The sequence below is a fragment of the Cyprinodon variegatus genome, unplaced genomic scaffold, assembly GCF_000732505.1.
Source record: "Cyprinodon variegatus isolate N-32 unplaced genomic scaffold, C_variegatus-1.0 Scaffold20, whole genome shotgun sequence".
NCBI lineage: Eukaryota > Metazoa > Chordata > Actinopteri > Cyprinodontiformes > Cyprinodontidae > Cyprinodon > Cyprinodon variegatus.
In genome coordinates, this window is record NW_015150473.1 from 1,125,464 (window position 1) to 1,146,391 (window position 20,928).

The 20,928-nt window shown below is 36.6% G+C and overlaps 1 protein-coding gene across 3 annotated transcripts in view; it reads left to right on the plus strand.

Annotated features, from left to right (window-relative positions):
- Positions 1–20,928, plus strand: part of LOC107094192 (catenin delta-2-like) — a 303,403-nt gene that overhangs the window by 266,736 nt on the left and 15,739 nt on the right. For all 3 annotated transcript variants that reach the window (XM_015389646.1, XM_015389668.1, XM_015389657.1), the window contains exons 20-21: positions 9,703–9,943; positions 11,649–11,733. In XM_015389646.1, coding sequence (XP_015245132.1) covers positions 9,703–9,943; positions 11,649–11,733 — 326 coding nt within the window. The remainder of the gene's footprint in view (positions 1–9,702; positions 9,944–11,648; positions 11,734–20,928) is intronic.

Genomic DNA, 20,928 nt, shown 5'->3' on the forward strand with positions numbered 1-20,928 from the left:
GCCTCAAGGAGGAGGAAATACAGCTTGATCTTGGTGTCACTCTTACGACCTTCTTGTCAAAAGTAAATACTGAGATGGTATTAAGAGTAGAGTGATTAAATCGGTGAATTTCCACATAGAGTAAAAGTGGCTATAAAAACCTGCAATATCAGCTTTTAAACTCATTATGGGTTGCCTTTAGCAGAATGGAAAAAATAAGGTATGGTAACTACTTTTCAGGTAGGGCGGTCTTAAGCAGGAATAATCTTATTTTGCTTTAAAATCATTTTAGCTGGTTAAATAAGAAAAACACGGATGCAAAGAATGTTTGGTTAATTTTAAACAGGTCTTTGTTTTTTTTTAAACTAGAAATAATAGTAGAAAAGGTCATTCTTTTGTGTTGCAATAAGTGGATAAACAAAGTTTCTCGAGTGTGGAGAGAAAATAAATGTTGAGAAAAGAGAAGACAAACAGCTTATTTAAGTCTCTGTCTTGCAAAGTCTCAGGTGATAAAGATGTAGCAAAAAAGAAAAAGTAGAGATTATGCATTTAGAAAAAGAAGTCCCCATGTTCTCCATCTTCCACGATTCTCCAAGTGGTTTGACTTACGGTAGATTTTTGAATCAGAAATTTTTTTTCTTCTCATCTTTCCTCTTCTGTTTAACTCCAATCAGATATTTGCAGATACACTTGGTTTGTATTTGCAGGATCAAAGTTTCACCTCATTACAATAAAATCCTGCATGACAAATCTCCTCATTCTGCAAAACAGAAAATGCACCTTTTTTTCCCTAAAAACCCCTGCAAGAGTGTTTGCAAGAGCCGTTAGAGCTGGTGAGGAGTTTGGCATCCAACCGAATGGTAGTCTGCATGGGAGCTTATCAAGGGGAAAGGAGGATCATCTTTCACACACTACAACCTTTATGTCAAATCCTCTGGAAAGCTCTCTATGATTGGGTAGCAGAGAGACAAGCAGGAGGAAAAGAGCAAGAAGTGGCATGAGACTAGAAAGGGATAAAAGGGAAAAAGCAGAGGGAGGCCAAGTCAGCCAAATAACACAGAGAAAGGGAAGAGCACAGAGAAGAGAGAGCAAGAAAGCTTAGACTTAACTGCATATGTATGCTTAAACTGAAATCCCTCAGTGGGGCTATATAGATGCATCCTTGACTCATTTTCACCTCTGTGTTTTGGCTCTCTCCTGATTTCACCTCCTTTATGGTTTTTCATTTGCATATTATTGTCAATGGTTGTGTAGCAATACATGATTTCCTTCCTCACTGCACTGCAATGTCAGTCAGGGCAATTCTTACAGTTTATTGAAAAAATGGTCATTTAACCCACTTAAATTTGAAACAGTGGTTAAATACCCCAAAGTTTATGTTTTCTTGTTTAAGAGAGGGAGCTTCTACCTTTAAAGGATAAATTATGTTTTGTGAAAACCAGAGGAATTTTTTTCAAGTTGGTAAATACATTCTACTTCCAAATCCAGGCAGAAATTGTATTATTTTGTATGTTTAAAAGTTTTTGATTGACCGACCTGATTCTTCTTACTGAAAATAAAAGTTACTAATGAAAATGGCCAAGATGTAGTCTGTACTTAGAGCCATTAGAACATCTTTGGTGACAGCAACAGATTAAAATATCTGCAAGGAAAGGCATGTTTAATTTATGTAGCATTTCTCAGATACAAGTCGATTCAAAGTGCTGTACATGCAAGGAGGACCAACCTTAGATATTTGGAACCAATCAAAAAAGTTGGGTTGTCATTTTTGACATGTGTTTTAACAACAAACTCATGAGTATATGGTGTTTATTTACAAGCTACAGAACTTAACTCACCACAGCGTCATGGCCCTTGAAATGTGCAATTGGAAAGGCAGCGGGGAAGACTTGGTTTGACATTCTGTGTCACATGCTGCAAGTCATTTTTCTGCATCTTACACAGGTGCAGCACATGTGCAACCGTGACTTTAGTGACAAATAGCTGAGCAGTGGATTATGAGATATGTAGTTTGACTACCTACCTGTGGGCAATATATGATAGATATAAACTTATCTTATGGGGAGGTTATGGCTTTATCTTGTACACAGAGCTGTATATGATTTCCCCCTTTTATGTCACAGCGCAAATGGTTACATTTTATGGTTTGTAAAAATTGCTTTTTTTACCTTTAAGCAATAGCTTTTGTTTCACAGCAGAATATTAGATGAGTTACTGAAATTCTTAAACATTTTTGGCCTTGTATTAACCAGAATTGCAGAAAATACAGTATGTAGTTGAAAATACCACAACATCTATAAATGGAACTAATCAACAGCAAAGTATTGTTGCATGCGTGATTTGCATAATTTGGTGGGCTGTTATAGTTCGTATGCTATGCATTTAAATTCTGCCAATGAAACTGTTTAACAGATGGATAGACTTTCACTGCCTTTATGCCTGCACTTGATCTAGATCTTAGTAAGTCTGATAGCAGAGCTTAGGGAAAAGGCTGACAGTTGAAACAGTCATCACATGTATTCAACTCTAAGATTATTATGTGGTATTTTCGTAATATTGCACTGTAGAGCCCAATTAGCAGTTATTCTAATGTCCGTTGTGCCCAAATATATTGCTAGAGTTCTTACCAATCAGTACCCGTGTTTGACCGGCGTAAATATAATAGCTTTTTTGTTACTATATAGGTTTTAAGCCAGTGGCACTGCAAGCACTGTTTGGATTCATGCTTCCTTTGGTGAATTCAAAGTTGCCCTTGACTTGTATTTCTTATAGCAATTAACCTTACAACAATCAGCAACTCCCACTGGATCTTAAAGTTGCAAATAGCACACATTGCTTGGGTGTTAGGTCATTGCGAGCGCTAAGCTCCAGCGTCTGAGAGGTATCAAGCACTGTCACTGGTGTTAAACAGGCAGGATTTGAAGAATAGTCAGGAACCCTTGAAAGTAAAAAAAAAAAAAATCATTTTATTCATTCTCATTTTTTTAACCTTAATTACTTAACTTTTTTTGTTTCTTCTTCACTAAACCTCTCTTACTAGTTTTATACCTGTTTTTCTACTGCCCTCCACTCACCTTTTTCATGCACGTCTGACAGTTTCACTGTCTTCCAGTTTTTTAGCTCATCCCCTCTTTTTTTTTGTTCCTTCTCCCAAAAGCCACTCTGTCTCCTTCCCAGACATGAGCTCATAACGCCTCAGTCTCTCGTTCTTTGTGTGTCGCGTTGATGACATCAGTCCCAAGGATTGTTACTGTGGAAACCAAAGTGGTGCGGCACGGGGATGTTACTAATTGTATGGTTAAATGTGTGCACGTCAGAGTGAGTGTCTGATGATTGTTTCAAATAATTAAAAAAGGTGAAAGGTGAAGAAAGCCAAATTGTTGATTTTTATTTCTATCAGTATAGTTTCTCAAATGCTCTCTCAAATCAGCATTATGAGCAATTAAATTGCAAGCCAAAGCATTTTTTTATTTTTTTTTGTTTCCGCAAACAGGCCAGATTCTACATATTTTTTCTTCAATGCTGTCAACAGATTGCTCAGTCCTAGTTATAAAAAGTTTGCAATGTGAGCAAGCTGCAAGACAGTGTGACCGAGTCCATTGACTCACACAGTGTTGATATACACTTCTCTGTCTCTTCTGCAGCACTAGTTTATGAAATTTCTCTGCCGCCTGTAGGATGAATATCTCATGTTTGAGCGTCTGGCATGTCTTTTATCAGCATACTTTCTTCTCACTGACATTCTTCGATCTCTGTGCCTCTAATTCCAGCAGGGAGCACAACAGAAAGAGAGCAATAAAGACAGAGAGGGAGAAAGGGACAGAAAGTGCTGTTGTGTGATTAAGAGATTTTTTCACACAGCGTTTATTTCAACACTTTTTTCAGTTAGAGGCTGTCCATATACTGTAGGTGTTCAAGAATTCCAGATATCGGTTTCAAATCATATATTTATAGCCGAGAGCCTTTAATTCCCCCCATAAAGCAGTTCATTAAGAAGGCTATTGATCATCGCTCTGAATTAAATTTAAAAACTTTGTATAACAATAAAACAGAGATACTTATTTTATGTCACTACTTTTATATATGCATATGTATGTGTATGTATGTGTTTGTGAATTCTTTGGCTTTATTTATTTTTTTTTACTTAAAAGAATGAAGCCACAGTTTTCACAGTTTTGCAGATCCTCCATGCCTTTCTATCCCCTGCTCTCTCCTCCAGCAGTTCATACTGCAAACCCATCATCTACAGACATCAGAGGTAGACACAGAGTGTGGGTCATAACTGCTGTGAAAAGCACCAAAGGCAGGGTATTTTCTACAGGGGAAGGAATTCTCCTCAATTTTGATCCTTTTTACAGTTACAGCATGACAGATGGGTATTCGTTATCCAGCGTATTTTTATTTGCAGAAGTGAAGGAATAGAGTTCATTTTGTATTCAGGATAAGGATGGTGATCACTGTCGCCTTGAGGGTGCTTTACTGTTTGTATTTTTATTTACTGTAAATGTTTCCATAGAAAAAAAACACACACCTGAATGCTGAACGTTTCAGTGTTTCAGAATAATATAGAGAATATAATTGTATTAGACTCCCCTTTCCTGACTACATTTCCAGCATTAAGTTTTTATACAACTTTGAATATTATTTACTCTATTTATAGCCTTTGTCCTCAGAATGACTGACTTCAAAAGATGGCACTCATTTGCCCTTTCATGTTCTCAAAAAAGGGACAGTATCCTTTTACTTTGAATATAGCACCACCTGTCAGGACTATGGTGTATTGCAGCTTACTGTTAAGTGAAAGAAAAAAATATATATTTTTTTTATTTAGAGGTAGTAAAACAGTGCTGTCACAGAACAGATTGCAGAAAATTGCAGCAACATAAACCAACAAATGTATTATCTACTTCAATCAATCTTTCACCCCAGTATTCACAGAGAAAGTAAATGCTACATCTTCCAATATGTTCATTTTAATTGATGAGGCAAAAATATCTGCATTTAATCAAAAAGGTCACACTGCTTGATGTTAAGGTTTCTCCGATACTTAGTTGTTTCACTTTTACTGTTAGTCTAATGAGTTTTGATCTAACTTAAGGAATCCTAAGAGCCGAAAGCTTCTGATGGCATTAAGCATATATGCAATCAGACACCACAAACAATCGCTCTGTTTCATCTTTCCTCATATCTCCCTGAGACAATTACCTCCAATTTTTCTTCAATAACGCTTTCCCCTCTCCTTCAGTAAACAATCAAATCACTCCATTGTTGAGGGTAATTGGATCCTTTTAAATCAAATCAGCCGTTATGGTCATGATGAAGCATGGCCTGCGCAGCAGTAGTTGGTGACACATAAGGGAATGCAATGCAGGAATACATTACTGTCTCAGCCCCTCAGGTAAAGATAGCTATATTGGAAGAGCTGTGTAATACAGGTTTATTAGGCTGTGCAGTCATCAGCACAAGGCTTGTTTCTGTCCTTGAGGACGTGTTCCACTTGTAGCACACATTTCAGTAACAAAGACAGTAGATGTAATTGGAGGTGGGATGTACATGTTAGGCTTTTTTATTATAGCTTTAAAACACTCTAATTTGTCAAATATCATAAAAAAAAACTGATCTTCCTTCGCCTTTTCTACTGTATTTTCTCTCATAGTGTGTAAGTAGCAGATAACTATGCAAGGGCTTTTTGAATCTACAATTAGCTGAACCTCGGTTTTCACCACCAGAAATGTAAATGTATGATATTCTTATTTTATGTCATAGTCCAACAGAAGGAAAGGCACATCTGTGCAGTTGGAAAACAATGTCACACAATTAGCAGGATTTACAAATGTGCAGACTTTGTTTTGCTTTTGTATTTGATCCACCTGAGTCAATACTTCCTAAAACTACCTTTACTACCATTACAGTTGCAAGTGTTTCAGGATATGTTCTACCATTTTCTCATATGTAAACTAACATATTGTCCATTTTTTTTCTGCAAAGGAATGTAGAGCATTTCCACAAATTAGTTTGCAACCTGTAAAAGAGATTCTCAATTGATCTTAGCTTTTACTTCATTCCTAAGCATAAGTTTGCTTTCCTGTAAGGTGTTACATTAACATTAAAACTGAATTCATGTTTAGCTTAGTTGTCCTACAGAAAGGTGAACGTCTGCCCTCATCTCGACTCTTGCAGCACTTAACAGGTTTTCCTCCAAGATTTCTGCGTGTTGACCTCCCTCCATTTTCTCATTAACTCCAATTAACTTTTCTTACCCAGCTGCAGGAAAGCATTCCCAGAACATGTACGTGCTACCATAACGTGTCACCACTGGGACTATGTGTTAAGGCTTGGGTGCAGTGTTAGTGCTTCACACTTATGAGCCCTTCACAGAGGAGTTGTATTTAAACTGAGTGAAGATAGCAAGCAGCTTGTTGACTTTATTAAGGTACATTGAAAGGCAGAACATTGCACTGGATTTGTGAGTATCAGTGTAAAAGGACCAAAAATGCATTCTCCAGTTTAAAGATTTTTATTACTGAACTGTTTCAAAAGATACAAATGGTTTCCATTTTGGGCTTTTAATGCTCACATTTTTTAAAAGGATCTTTGTTATGCATTAACTTTGCCTTTTAAAATGCTTTAATATTACATTTCTTTTGGCTGATTGCCAGCTTAAAAGAAAAAAAACCTGCAAATTACCCTCAATTTTTCCTTGAGGTACATAAAGCATCTTTGTATCTCTATCCATGACTTAAAAAAATGAGAAAACAAATATTTCATAAGTAGGGCACCATTAGACTCATATTAAAATTTCCAACATCGTTGGAAATATTGTTTTATAAACATTTATGGATGGGCACCATGAAAATAAAAATACTGAATATTTCAATGAATATCAGCAAATAAACTGATCAAATCACTGAAAAAATCTAACAGCTGTAAGTGAGATGTAGGACACTTTTTCTTCAAATTGGTGTCAGAGAACGGTCAGTCGCTACAGGGAATGTCTCACTAAGGTTATTTCAGCTTAAGAAGGCAACACCATCTATTGTGGGTAGGGTGACCTAACTTCTTCTCTCAGTTAAAATCCACATTTTATTTGTTTAAAACTGAGCCAAACAGGGTTAAATGTTGTTGTTGAATTGAAGTTAATAGGGGTGTGCTAATGAAGTGTAAACTTGAAGACATTTTAATGAGCATTGCCTCTACTGTGGTGACAAATTCTATATATACTTGTGTTTACATAAAGCTGACTGTGGATGATTCAGGAGATATGCATGGCAATCTAAATTCAATCAAACTTTTTATTAAAAGCAGTTAGAATTTTTAAGGGTTCCTTCCATTTGATTCTACAGCTTTTAAGGCATCTCATCTTCCATTCGTCTAAGCTTATGCTAATATCAGCACTGGTTAAATCCGCCCCTTCATTCCAGAGCTTTCCATTCATCTTCTGTCCTCTCTCATGGGTGACCAGCACTCTGATGAATCGTCCTTTCTCCTGGTCCCTATTATAAACTTTCTAAACTTGGGCTCCATGAAATAAAAATGTGAAGATGTTCTGAGGGATAAAAGGATGTGGCTGTATACCTACATACTTGTGCAAGCATATTTACTGAATATGCTGCTGGCAACTTATCAGTGCGTTTTGTTGATAAGCGGAAAATATTTATGGCTCTGATATCTTCTCAAGCCTCCTGTGAGTGTCAGGTATTGCTGTTATACCTGGAGTCAGTCAGTTAATAAATTAGTCAGTCTATCAGAAAGCCAGACATCCTTAGAGAAAATGATCTGTCACTCTACCAGTAAATTAGCAAGTCAGTAAATCATTCACAGCTTTAATCAGTAAATAATTTAGTCCTTCACTCAGGCATTTGTCAAATCTTTAAATAAGTTAAGTAAATTACTGAGTGTTTAGTTAGTAAATCAGCCAAGAAATGATTCACTCGACTCAAGTCAGTCCCATAATGAGTTGTCCTCCAAGGATTCATATTATCTTTGTATTCAAAGACAATAGCTGCTTAACCTCTGCTGAGCCTGGCAACCTCTGATAACACTCCACCAATTAACTCAACTTTATCCTTAACGATGGACTCTTGAGCGTATGTTTGATTCCCATGGATTAATCCAGGTGCATATTTGAAATATCAGCATATATATATATATATATTTTTTTTTATTTTATTTTTTTTTTTTTACTTTCCTATATAGTACTCGTCATGTTTGACTTCCAAACTTGAAGGAATGCAATAATATGGCAATGATGTGTGGTTTTCATGTGCAGAAAGTGTATCAGAAATCCAAAATAAAGAGAAGTGGAAAGCTGTGAAAGGAATAAAAATATTTCTTGTTTCAAAGAGCAGATCTCAAGCTGCACAGAAAAAGTAGCCCGGCTACTTGGTGTAAGACTTAATGAAGTCACAGTAGCAGCAGAGGATTGGTCATTGGGTAAAAAGTGGCAGTTGAAAAGGCAAGTGGTGCTTTTGTTTTGTGCTGTGAAAACAAGTTGCTTAAAAGGTGTTATTTTACAACCAGTAAAGTGAACACAACAAGCCTTTCATTATAGAACTATTATTTTGGCTTCATTGTTCTCCGTTTCAAAAAAGGGTGTCAAAGCCTGTTTGAAATGAGAAAACAATAGAAAAGCAACGTCTCTTTACTCTGACTCAGATTGATTTGTTTTCATTACTCTTCAAATATTAAACTTGATTTATTTATTTTTATTATGCTATATCATGTATTACACAATGTTTTACTGAAAGGCTGATTTGTTCTTGCAGCGAACCTCTACTGATAACTGTAAGCAGCAGATTTCCACAGGTGCATATAACTTTCCATATCCATCCGCAATTACTGTCTGTTTGGGGTGAGATAGCAGTTGTTAGCCTTGGATGCTACTTTCAATAACAGTAATTCAGTGGTATACAAAACAAAGGGTTTGTATTTTGTGTTTTATTTCAGCCCCTTCTGTTCGAACGGCTGCTTGGTTTGTAACTAAATCTTAGCTGTGTCTCGTATTCAACTCTGCGTCTGAAAAAATTGTTCTTTACCTGAAACTTGACCTGTGGGTTTTGTCCCGCAAAGCACAAAACAATTCAAGAGTAATTGACAGATTTTATGATGTTTGAGACATTTCTTTCCCCAGGCCACCGCTCATGTTTGATTCATTCCTACATTGCTCCTTAGTCAGCACAATCATATATTTTATCTCCACAGTTTCTCTACTGTCTTCTGCTCTCACTACCTATTCAACGTGATCTCTCTGGTCCTTTGCCTCAGTCTTCTTTGCCTCTTAGTCTCATGGGAACTTCTCAGCATATTTCTTAGATAGATAATGACACCTATGGAACTTTCTAACTTGTTTTCTTACTTTAGCTTAGAGTGACAGTGATCGATTTTAATCATATTAATTTGTTCTTACAGAACACTTTTTTATAAATATATGTGTATTTTAATGTGTGCCAGTAATTTACTTATCTGTACCTTTTTAAAGTTATTACAAGAACAACTGAAGATATACACAATGTAGAGAGTTAACTTAAGACAAATTCAGAGCGGAACCAAATGCACTCAGATTGGTGTTAAATATAACTCTTAAAGTGTGACTTTAACACTGCAAAATGTACGTTGAGCAGTATCTTAGGGATGCTAAAAATATCACATTAATTAAAATTCTTGCTCTTATGTTGTTGTTTTGTTTTTTTTGTGTGTTTTATGTTTTTTTTTTACAACAACTAGGAAAATATGCCATGAGGGATTTGATCCATCGGTTACCAGGCAGTAGTAGCAGCAGCAACAATAATACCACCAGCATCGGAACGTCAGGCACTCCCAGCAAGGCCATGTCAGACGATACAATTACTGCCATATGCTGCGCGCTACATGAGGTGATAACCAAGAATATGGAAAATGCAAAAGCTCTACGTGATGCTGGAGGGATTGAAAAACTCATCGGCATTGCCCGCAGCAAAGGAGATAAGTAAGTAGACCATAGTTACAGAATTGTGTTTTTAATTGCAACTGTAAGGAAACAAATTCAAAAGTTTTGAGATTAATACTTGAAATGACCACAGACTGAAAGATGAGCTTCATTATTTAGAATAAAAAATAAAAAAATTTTGTGCAACTTCTGCACATTGCTTCTTTAGTAATACAAAAAAAAAAAAGTTTAATAAATGATACGGTATGTGGTTAAACTCATTTCCATTCCAAAAAGCCTTCATCTTGAGGTTTGGAGATAATCTGAGCTAAGCTTGTCCAAAGTTATGATAGTTTTGGATTTCTTTTTATTCTAATTTAGTTTTATTTATTTATAACTATTTTCTTTCTATAATTAGTTTTTTTGGAGATTACCAGTTTTTATTAGGTGCTAGTATTTGATAATAATTTTTGTTTTATATGATTAAATAAATATAGAATTTAATACAGTGTAAAACCTGTAAACTGAGCTCTATCTACCCTTACCCTATCTGAGTATAAAGATCCTGTGTTGCACACACATGCCATAACTCTATGTAACCAGCAGGGATCCTTGCCTTTATGAAACCTCTTTTATCCATCATTCATACCTGCACCTTTGTTACCTGTGATCATTCATCTAAGAAAAAAATAATAAAACAGAACAACAAGGAATACCTAGCTTAAATAGACCTTCTCACCATGGGAGACCATGCAGGGTGTTCTGCCTTGCTGCTATAGCAACCAGTAGGTCAGGGGTTGCCATGGCACCAAAGTGTTATCAGTCTGAGGTCAAATTTTGATTTATCGTGGAGAGAGTAGGTCTATTTAGGGACCATGCTCTAGGGTACCATTACACAGAGGAATGAGGTGCTGACAGGAATCTCGCATAAATGCAAATTCCTCAGTGAAGCAGTTATCTACTAAATGGCTCACACATCTTCATTTTCCTATTGGCACAGGAATAAGCAGCACTATAACACTTTAACACATTTACACTTGTATAGTCTGAGAAAATACTTCTCATGTTAAAGTGATACCGTGTATAACTGTAAATAAAGTAAACAATACTGTCTAAAAATGCTGCAGAATATAACATTAAATGATATAGAGGGTTATAATGAATAAATACTGAAACACAGATTTTTGAACTTTTAGAACATTCTTATCTTTTAATATGGTCCAATTCGGGCTCTAAGGTTATTGCAGCCAAAGATTATTTTGTTTTGTTGTAGGAATGAATAGAATTAATTACGTAATTCTATCAAGTGAGTTCCTGTTATGAAGATCCGGAAAATTTAAACCATCAACAAATTTTTTAATTTAGATCTAAAACAATAGCATTAATTTGCTATGTATCCATTTTATCTTTGAATTATTCAAAAAATATATATAAACTTACTTTGGGACAAATAGAAAATGAGCTTTTTTCCCCCATATGACTGCTGTCAAAAGACTCATAAACTTACTTCCACTATAATGATTTTTCATCTGCGTGGCAAGTAGGACACCATTAGCATGGCTGCGTCGGTCATTTTAAACTCACATTAAAAGAAAAAATCTCCTTTGAAAAGAGTAATAGTTTCTTTGAAGCCATTCCAAATTTTCCTGGCGTACACACATCTGGCGTAACTGGCAAGAAAGGGAGTCAATGTAAAAATGCAAAAATTACAATAAATGGGGTTTCTAAAGAAATAACTTCTCATCTTTTTGCAATTTCTTTCCAGACACTCAGCAAAAGTGGTAAAAGCAGCCTCTCAAGTCCTTAGTAGTATGTGGCAATACAGAGACCTGCGCTCCCTCTATAAAAAGGTAGGTGTGTTGTAAACTATGTCCTGCTGCATTTGTAAATTTTAAATGAGGCTGTTCTCCTCTAATTGACATTTAGTTTCTCTCTACTGGTTTAAGATACTCGAGGTTGTTCTGTTACTTTTTCCAGAATTCAGTCCCTCAAAGAATGTCCATCTTTTCTTCTACCTTCTCTGTCATGACAAAGCATAACTAATATAACACGCTTAGGCAAAAACCATGCTACAGCTCTAATTAGGTGGTGATAGCACTTCTGCTATAATAGAGTTCTGACATGGCATAATTAGAAAAATTATTGCTATATTTAGAAATCTGGCCTGATAGCTTTTCACTTTGGCTAAGGCAGATGGTAAAGCTGATTCTCTATGGAAACATGTAAATGGAGCTAATGAAATACACATTTCCATGCTACATTTTGTAGAATAACCAGCTGATCATTTACTGTTCTATAAAAACACATGAAATCTCATTTGATGAATTTCTGCTTGAGTTGTTTTCTTCTCAGGAGCAATTTATTTGTTGGTTAACTGTGAAAGCTGTGCAAGTAAGAATGACTGCTGAGCTTTGATTTACATATGAATATTTGGCAAAACCTTATTAAATACTGTCAACATTTTTTGGATTGCTTGAGATTTTAATTTTCAGCCAGAAATGTCTAATAAAATAAAACCTAGTAGTAAATAAAGACAAGTGAAATAAATTATTTCAATTCAATCAAAAAATACCAAAGGGAAAATAAAAGTTTTTTTTTTTTTTTCATCGAGTTGTTGTAGGTGTTGATAGCTGTAGGCAAGAAGGATCTTCTGTAGTGATCTGTCTTGCACCGGGTCTGTAGAAGCCTCTGACTGAAGACCCTTTGTTGTTGTTGTTTAAAAATCCTCTGAAGAAGATGCTCACAGTTGTCAAGAATTTTCTTCACTTTATAAAGAATTTTTCTTTGTCAAATCATCTCCAGAGGTTCTAGATGAGTTCCTAGAACACAGCAAGCCTTCTTAATTAAATTGTAGAGGTTTTTTAAGTCCTTAGCTCTGGTACTGTTACCCCAGCCCATCCTGCTGTCCATAACAGACTTTTAGAAGATATGTAGCATCTTGTTGCAAACGCAGAGGGAACTTAGCTTCCATAGGAAGTGCAATCTGCTCTGTCCCTTCTTGTAGACACATTCACAGTTGTGTTTCAAGTCTAGTTTGTTGTCCAGGGGAACACCAAGGATTTATACTCCTCCACCACCTCCACTTCTTCTCCCTTGATTTTAATAGGATTCAACCTGTTCCTGTTTCTTTTGAAATTTACAACAATCTCCCTTGTTTTGCAACCATTCAAGATCAGAAGTTTGTTAACACACCATGCCACAAGTATTAAGCTTCTTGTCCATCTTCGATGCACCTAATGACTGAAGAGTCATCTGAGTATTTCTGCAGATGACAAGTGTATGTCTGGTACTGGAAGTCAGAGGCGTACAGAGTAAAAAGGGAATTTAGAGAGCACTGTTGTATGTTGTGCTCCTGTGCTGCTGACTATTTGATTAGACAGCAGACCCTTCTGTCTAACAAACAGTAGTCTGTTTGTCATGTAGTCTTTGATCCAGGCGATTGTTGATGCCTCCACCTGAGTCTTCTCGAGTTAATTGGCTTAATTGCGTAAATGCACTGGATAAATAAAAGAGCAGGATCCTCAAAGTGATGCCTGCCATGTCTAAATGACAGCAGATTTGTTGAATCAGATGTATAATGGCATCCCCAACTCCATGGTGATAAGCAAACTGCAAAGGGTCCTGATAGCTACTTGTTTGCTTGCTGTGGTGAACTAACAAAACTCTCTAGGACTGTCATGATATGGGATGTCAGGGCATCCAGGCTATAGTCACTGAGGGCTGTTGGCTGACTCTTCTTTGGTAGTAGAACAAGGCAGCAGATGTTCTACATCACTGGACCTGTCTCCAGGGTCAGACTAAGGATGAACAGGTGCTGTAGAATCCCACAGACCTGCTCTGCAGAGGCCTTCAGGACTCTGGGCCTGACGCTACCAGGACCTGGTAACGTATTACGATTCAGCCTCTCCAGTTGCCTCTTTACTTGAATTCTAGAGACAGACAGGTGAAACTTGAAGGGAGCAGCACCATTTTCTGATTTGGTGGATGACAAACTCATAGAAGCAGGAGAGGCAATGGCAGAGGAGGGCAGGATGTCCATGTGACTGTGGGCAAGAGAGAGGGATGCTGAGCTTGTTCCTGAACTGAACCTGTTGAAGAATGTATTCAGTACATTGGCTCTGTTCAGACTTCTACCGGATCATCTTTCTCCTTGAAGCCTGTGATTTTCCTCATCCCTGACCACACATCTCAGATATTGTTTTGCTGGAGCTTGTTTTTCAGCCTCTTCTTGTATGTCTCCTTGCTTTCTCTTATCTTGTCCTTAAGTTGCTTCTGTATACTCCTCATTAATTCCCTGTCTCCCTTCTCGTTTTTCTTGTCAAGCAGTTGGTTCAGATCATGGTTTATTTTTTCGGAAGCATTTCACTGTTTTAGTAGGGATGTTTTATCTACACAAACATTTATGTAGTCAGTCACACACTCAGTCATTGTATTGATGTTGTCTTCATGTGGCTGGCAAAGTGCATCTCAGTCTGAAGTCTCAAAACAATGTTGAAGTTCTCTTCAACTTCCTTTGACCATCTTCTTACAGTTCGTTTTAATGCAGGATGTTGAAAGAATAACAGCTTTGTGCACGGGAACGTTGTGCACTAAAGTTATCCTGTTTAACTTCCTCTAGTACCCTGTGATGATGAACTGTGTTAGATTGAATTTATATTTACTGCAAAGAAATCTCAGTTCTCAAAAATCTTTTTGAATCTTTAAAAATTCAAAATTAAGTCTTAAGTGTAGGATCTTTTTTCCACATATTTTTCTTTTTCAAATTAATTATTTTTGAAAGCAAAAACAAACAACCAATCAATTGTATTGCAATTAGGACCTCCAACATTATACTTTGCATAACTGTGAATCATATAGTATATATATATTTTTTGGTTTTCTTTTATGAAACTTGAATGACTAGTATACAGTTGTAAAAAAAAAAAAATAATAATACTTGTAATCTAAAATCTAATGCATTGAGTTGCCTTCAGAAGTCGCCTGACATTTGATTGGTTTCACCTGTTTGGAATATAAAGACAGCTTTCCTTTAACACTTTCAGAGGTGTGTTAGAAAATAATAGTGAGTATTCATCATTTTTAACACCAATAAACATCTCAGAGAGGACTGGAGATAAAGCTGTAAATGAGCACAAAGTCGGTTTAGATGATAAGATGGAAATATCTAAATATAGAAAGCAGTTCTTCTGGATACTTTGCAAAATATGGCCATCTACCTAAACTAATAGGCAGGGCATTAAAAGTGTTTATCACAAAAGTATCCAAGCCCCTCTGTAACTCCAAACGAGGTGCAGAGATCAAGTGCTCTGGTAGGAGATTCTGTCGAAAACGTGTGTTGTTGTTTTTTTGTAAAACAGTATGAAACAATGTGAAAACTCAGTGCTCGTCACCCTGAACATGCCACCCCAATATCATGCAGTGACAGGGAAGCTGATCAGAGTTGATCAGGAGAATGGTTTAGTTAAACATAGGAAAGAAAAACAGAGACTGCAAAAGACTAGGGAGTTCTATTACTCCAAGCAGGGCAGCAGCCCTCAGCATACTGTATGTCAAGAGCCACAGTGCCCTTTTTTATGTAAAAATATCTGAGTTTAGCTAAGCTATGTGTTACAATTCCCAAACTATTGATTTTAAAGCTATTGCATGTATTTCTTGCTAATTTCTGTTCTTTCTGAGGCTCATTCAAAGTTTTCCAAGTTGAAGACTCTTTGTGAGTCAGTAGGACTGCCTGATTATGAAGGATGTTCTATTCTTGGTATTTTTTAAAGTTCTTCCAGCTTTTGTCATATTGGCTTGAGTTTAATCATATTTGAATGTGATTAGTATGATGTAATTGTCTACAGTGGTGTCAAAAGTACACACTTTTGTTACTTAAGTAGAAGAATAGATACTGCAGTTTAAAAACAATCTGGTAAAACTTGAAGTATCAACCCGACCTCTTTACTCAAGTAAAAGTGAAAAAGAATGTGCTCCATAAACTACATAAAATATAAAAGTATAAAGTAACCTTTGAAGCTCAATTTTTCGACTATTTCCAAAATTTCTTTGAGATAGGGCCAAGGATGAGGGAAGTCTTGTTGGTCTCCGTCTCCATCTCCCGATACGCCCTCTCTTGTGTCTGACCTTTCAGACATTTCAACATCTTTTTTTGAATCCCACATTGTAGCATGGCATAGAAAATTCATGTTTGCAGTTTGAAGAACACCTGCTTGCTTCTGATGATTCCCTTCATCTAACCAATGAGTGTTTGTGTTATATGACTCATCCAATTACACTAGTTTTCACTAGATGTGGATGGAGCCAATGATCTGCATTGGATGGCACATATGACGTGAAATAAATATTTATAAGCATTAAACCGCAGCCAAGGGTAACAAGTAACGTTTGTTTTAAAAATGTAAGGAATAGAAAGTACAGGTACTGGTGTGAAAATGTAATGAGTAGAAGTCAGAAGTAGGAGGAAAAATAAGTTATGGAGTAAAGTTTGGATACCTAAAAAGTGTGCTTAAGTACAATAACGAAGTATTTGTACTTCATTACTTGACACCTCTGATTGTCTAGTACTTCTTGAATAAACATTTTCTCTGAATTCTCAGTCATGTTCAAATATAAGGCTGCTGTGAGCGTCTATACTGTATATAGTTAGAACAGTAGTTTTACAAATTTCAACAGTTCTATAATATACCTGAAAATACATTGTCCTCTTTCCAGTCCAGTTTTGTAACTGTGGAAATTGATGTGTTAGAGGACTTTATCACTAGAGTCCAGAGCTCAAAATAAGTAACTAGGGTTCTTGTATCCTTGCTTGACATATTAGGTCATGGCGGCTAAAAAAAAAAATCCCATTAGTCTCCAATCCAAACATGGGTTAGCATGCAGTTTAGATGTGAGTGGAGAGGAATGTCACTGGAGAGTGTTTGAAAGCAAAACCAAAGGAGTGAAAAGGTGCGGGTGATGACACGGTGAGGTGAATTCCATAATATATGTATATATATTTTCATTTTAGTTCAAAGATTAAAATTCTAGAGACTGTGTGTTTGTAGTTGTTTTGATAAGGAGAAATCCTTAAACCTGTAATGACTCAGTGTCAGTTTGAGATGTGCCTACAAAGAGCTGTTTGAGGTCTTGAAGTAATGAAAAAGTTTTAGAACTGTCAAACCCTGTGGAAGTAAATGTTTGTTTCTGTGACTGTGTGTGTGTCTTTGAAAATGTGGTCCTTTTAAAAAGCTGCAGTAAGAAGAGTTAATCACATCCTGCAGCAGTGCCAGGCTGAAGTAAAGGGAGAAAGAAAAGAGAATTGCATCATATTGGGTGGCAGGCCTGCATAAGAGTGTTTGAACTTGAAGGAGAAGTTGCAAACCCATGAATAAACACTAACACTGTATGAAAATACCATCTGAGATCACTTGAAAGATCTATGATGCAGGAGTCATTAATAAACCAAAGGCTGAATTTGTTTGTATCAACACCAGCACAGACTTTGGGATAAATCATGTATAATAGTCTTCAGAGAGCAGTAAAGCTCTACTTTTACCAGAGTTAATTTGGACTCTTTGACAAAATGTGTCCTCAGTCAGAATGTGTGTGGGTGTGTGCATGCTGGGTGTAGCTATGCATGTCATATTTCCTCTACAGCTCCAAGAATTGTAGCTAAGGGTCATCTTCTGGGTAAACATCAAATGAGCAATGCTGTTCAACCTGGGATTTCAGCAGAAAAAAAAGGGAACTGAAGCATGGTTAGTCTGTAAATAAACCTACTGCTAATAGGACAAGATGGACCTAATTCTCTGGTGTGCTCCAAACAAACCTATGCACACCCCCTTCCTCTTACAGCGCTCAATTTCATATTCATGGGCTTACACTTTGTCATTTCCCTCTTCCGTGCATTTCTTCTTTTGCGATGCTGTGCCTCATTTCTTGATAAATGATCCCTCTTGGACACTTAATCAGACACATTTGTTCTCGCACAGTCACACACAGGAAAGGCTATATATCATGCTTACATCACAAACTCATATACAAATCAGATTCACACATATGACAGATGGAGTTCAGGGTCAGAGAGACGCAATGCTTGTCATACGTGTGACAGATTTACAATATGTTTCAGGGATTTGTAAATCATTGTGTGGGTTTGTTTGCGCAATTTGATTTGAGTGAGAAATTTAAGTCTGATGCCCATGTGTGAGGTCATGGATTGGATTCCACACTTTGGCAGGTTGTTGTTTTTTTTTTACCCCACAATATCAGGATGCTGCAAACTGAACAGATGTATCTGTAAGAAGAAGTGTTTTACAGTTTATTTGTAAATATATATAATTTTTAAAAACAGACCTGGGCAAGTTTGGTGTTTTAATTGTAATGATGCTGGAAACCGGACACTTAATTTAGGGTATCTTCTACAAGAGATGAATCCCTAAGAATTTTTCAGCTAATTTCCAGTTTGCATTCTGTAAACTTTTTCACCTTCATATGCCAGTAGTTCTGATTCTTCTTTAAAAGTAAAAGGTATTTATTTTTATTGCCTTTTGGCATTAGCAGAGTCTTCAGAACAGAGGCACAGCATAATGCAGGAATTGTACTATAACAGTATAGTTTCAATAGCTTTCCAATTAGAACAAAAACATTCTGTATTCTGCATTTTTATTTCAGTGTTTGACCGCAATTTGTTGTTATTTTTATCTTTAAAGAAGTTGTTTAAAAAGCTAGGCTTTCTGCTTAGTGTGTTGGGGTCATCCACTGTTGCAACAGATTGCCACAACATGCTGTGGATGGCAAGACTAAATTAAAGAATGACTGTTGACTTAAAGAAGGAAGCTTCAAGTCAGTTGTTGGCTTCAGCTAACTCTTTTTTGGATGAGCATCTTTTTGCAGACTCTGGGGTGGATTCTAAATACTTTTCATTCAGTCAGACGGGCATTTTGTCCCTAAGGAGTACAGCTTCCAATTTCACAGCATTCCAGCTGAAAAAATCTTTAGGCCAGAATACAACTTGATGGATAATGCGAAGGCTGAAGCTGTAACAGGCAGAAAACATGTAATAAAATCTGGAAGTTAAACTAGTGTGAATCTGTTTATATATTCCAGTTTGATATATATATATATATATATTTTTTTTTTTTTTTACAGAATTCAAATCAGGCTAGCCACTACTCTCCAAATCTTAACAGTGTTCTTGCTTATGTGAAAAACCACTGCAGCAGTCATAGAGATGAAAAATCCACTGTTATACATAAAACACTCTGCAAAGTGTATAATCAGAAAGACAGATTTAATGACGTGATTTGTGACTTCTGCATAACTGTATCAGCCTCTGCGTTCTAAGTGGTCACTTTAGTCATTACAATGCACCCCTCTCCTTATTCTGTAATTGGTAACAAATCTTCAGCGCTATTTTATATGCAAGCATGGTGGTACTAGCTTATTAAACTGGATCTATGATCTTACGGTGTCGGGTTATTTTGCGAGATGTGGTACAATATATAGAAGGTAGCTAGGAAAATGACACTTTTCATTTTGATCTGCCCTTGCCTCTTGGAATAATTTTTCATTGACAAAGTAGCAGAAGCCTTGTGTAGTTCTTTCAACACTCAGCTGAACCCCTCTGAAAAACAGCTGTTATAAAAAACTGAGCAAAACGCAAATAGTTACAGTTTGAACTCATAAGCCTTACATAGCAACAAGACGAGCTGTCTTTAGCACCTTATGATAACAATTGATGGAAAAAGCAGTCAATGACTAGTCCTCTAAAAGTCTAGGTGTATATGGGATGTGGATCCTTACCTTATCTGTGAAGCTGGCTCCTATACAAAAACTAACATGTTTTATGAGAGAAGAACTTTGCTTTATTTCATTTGGTCTTCCTGTTATCTGCTTTTAGTCTAGCTCTCTCTTGGTCTTTTATTGACTGAAGAAATAGCCCAACAAGTTATTGAAAACACCAAAGTGTTTTCTGTGCTTCTTTATTTTGTTAATTTTCAATTCCATTTAGTTTATTTATATAGCGCCAAATTCACAACACGTCATCTCAAGGCACTTTACAGTTCAACCAGATCATACATATAAATTAAATCAAAGTTTTCTATCTAAGGAAAACCAGTTGATTGCATCGACTCATTGACTTAAATACAATCCCTCACACTAAGCATGCTTGTAGCGACAGTGGAGAGGAAAAAACTCCCTTTTAACAGGAAGAAACCTCCAGCAGAACCAGGTGAGCGGCCATCTGCTGAGGCCGACTGGGGTTCAAGGAGGCAGAAGCAGAGACACAAAAAGCAGCTACAAAAGGCGGCCCCATCCAGGAAACACACAGCCAGGCAGACGAGCTCAGAGCCAGCTCCCATGCCAGAGGACGAAGAGAGCACATCCAGCCAGTCACGGTCAGAGAAACAGGACCGCACTGGAAAATAACAATGTCTATGTTAGACATCTCAGTAAGATATTTAGCTAGCTCTTTTTGAGTTGTTAGCTCTTAATATCCGCATTCATATTTAAGTGTTGCTGTCAGCATTGGTAGTAGTTAAAAATGGCAGATTCACTCCTCAGAAAATTATTTCAGTTTCAATAGCTGGGGTCAGTCAACCCAAAAATTTGCCAATGTTGGTCACAACCTAATTTTTTTGCGCACTTTTAGCTTCTAGCCATGTTTTTTTTTTTTATAGATATATATGATGATTGTTTCAGTAGCTAAACATCATCATTGCCATGGTTTTGGTTCTAAGTTTTATCACTGAGTTTTCACTGGTCTTATTTCCATTTTTGTGTTCTAGTTATTTTTTGTTGTATTTGAGTTCTTAAATATTTCTTGTTTCCCCTCTTGTGTCAGTCTCCCTGTCCTAGCTCCCTTCTTGCCTCTGTTCACACCTGCTCCCAATCTGCTAATTAGCCTGGTCTTTGTTTTTTTTCTCCCATATATCCTCCTCCTGTTCAGTCGCTCTTTGCTGGTTTGTCATTATTTCTTTGCCCCCTTCCTGTTGTGAGTATTCCTGGTTTTCAGCATTTTTGGATTTTTGAGGATTTATGTTTTTTTTATTATTGCTTCCGTT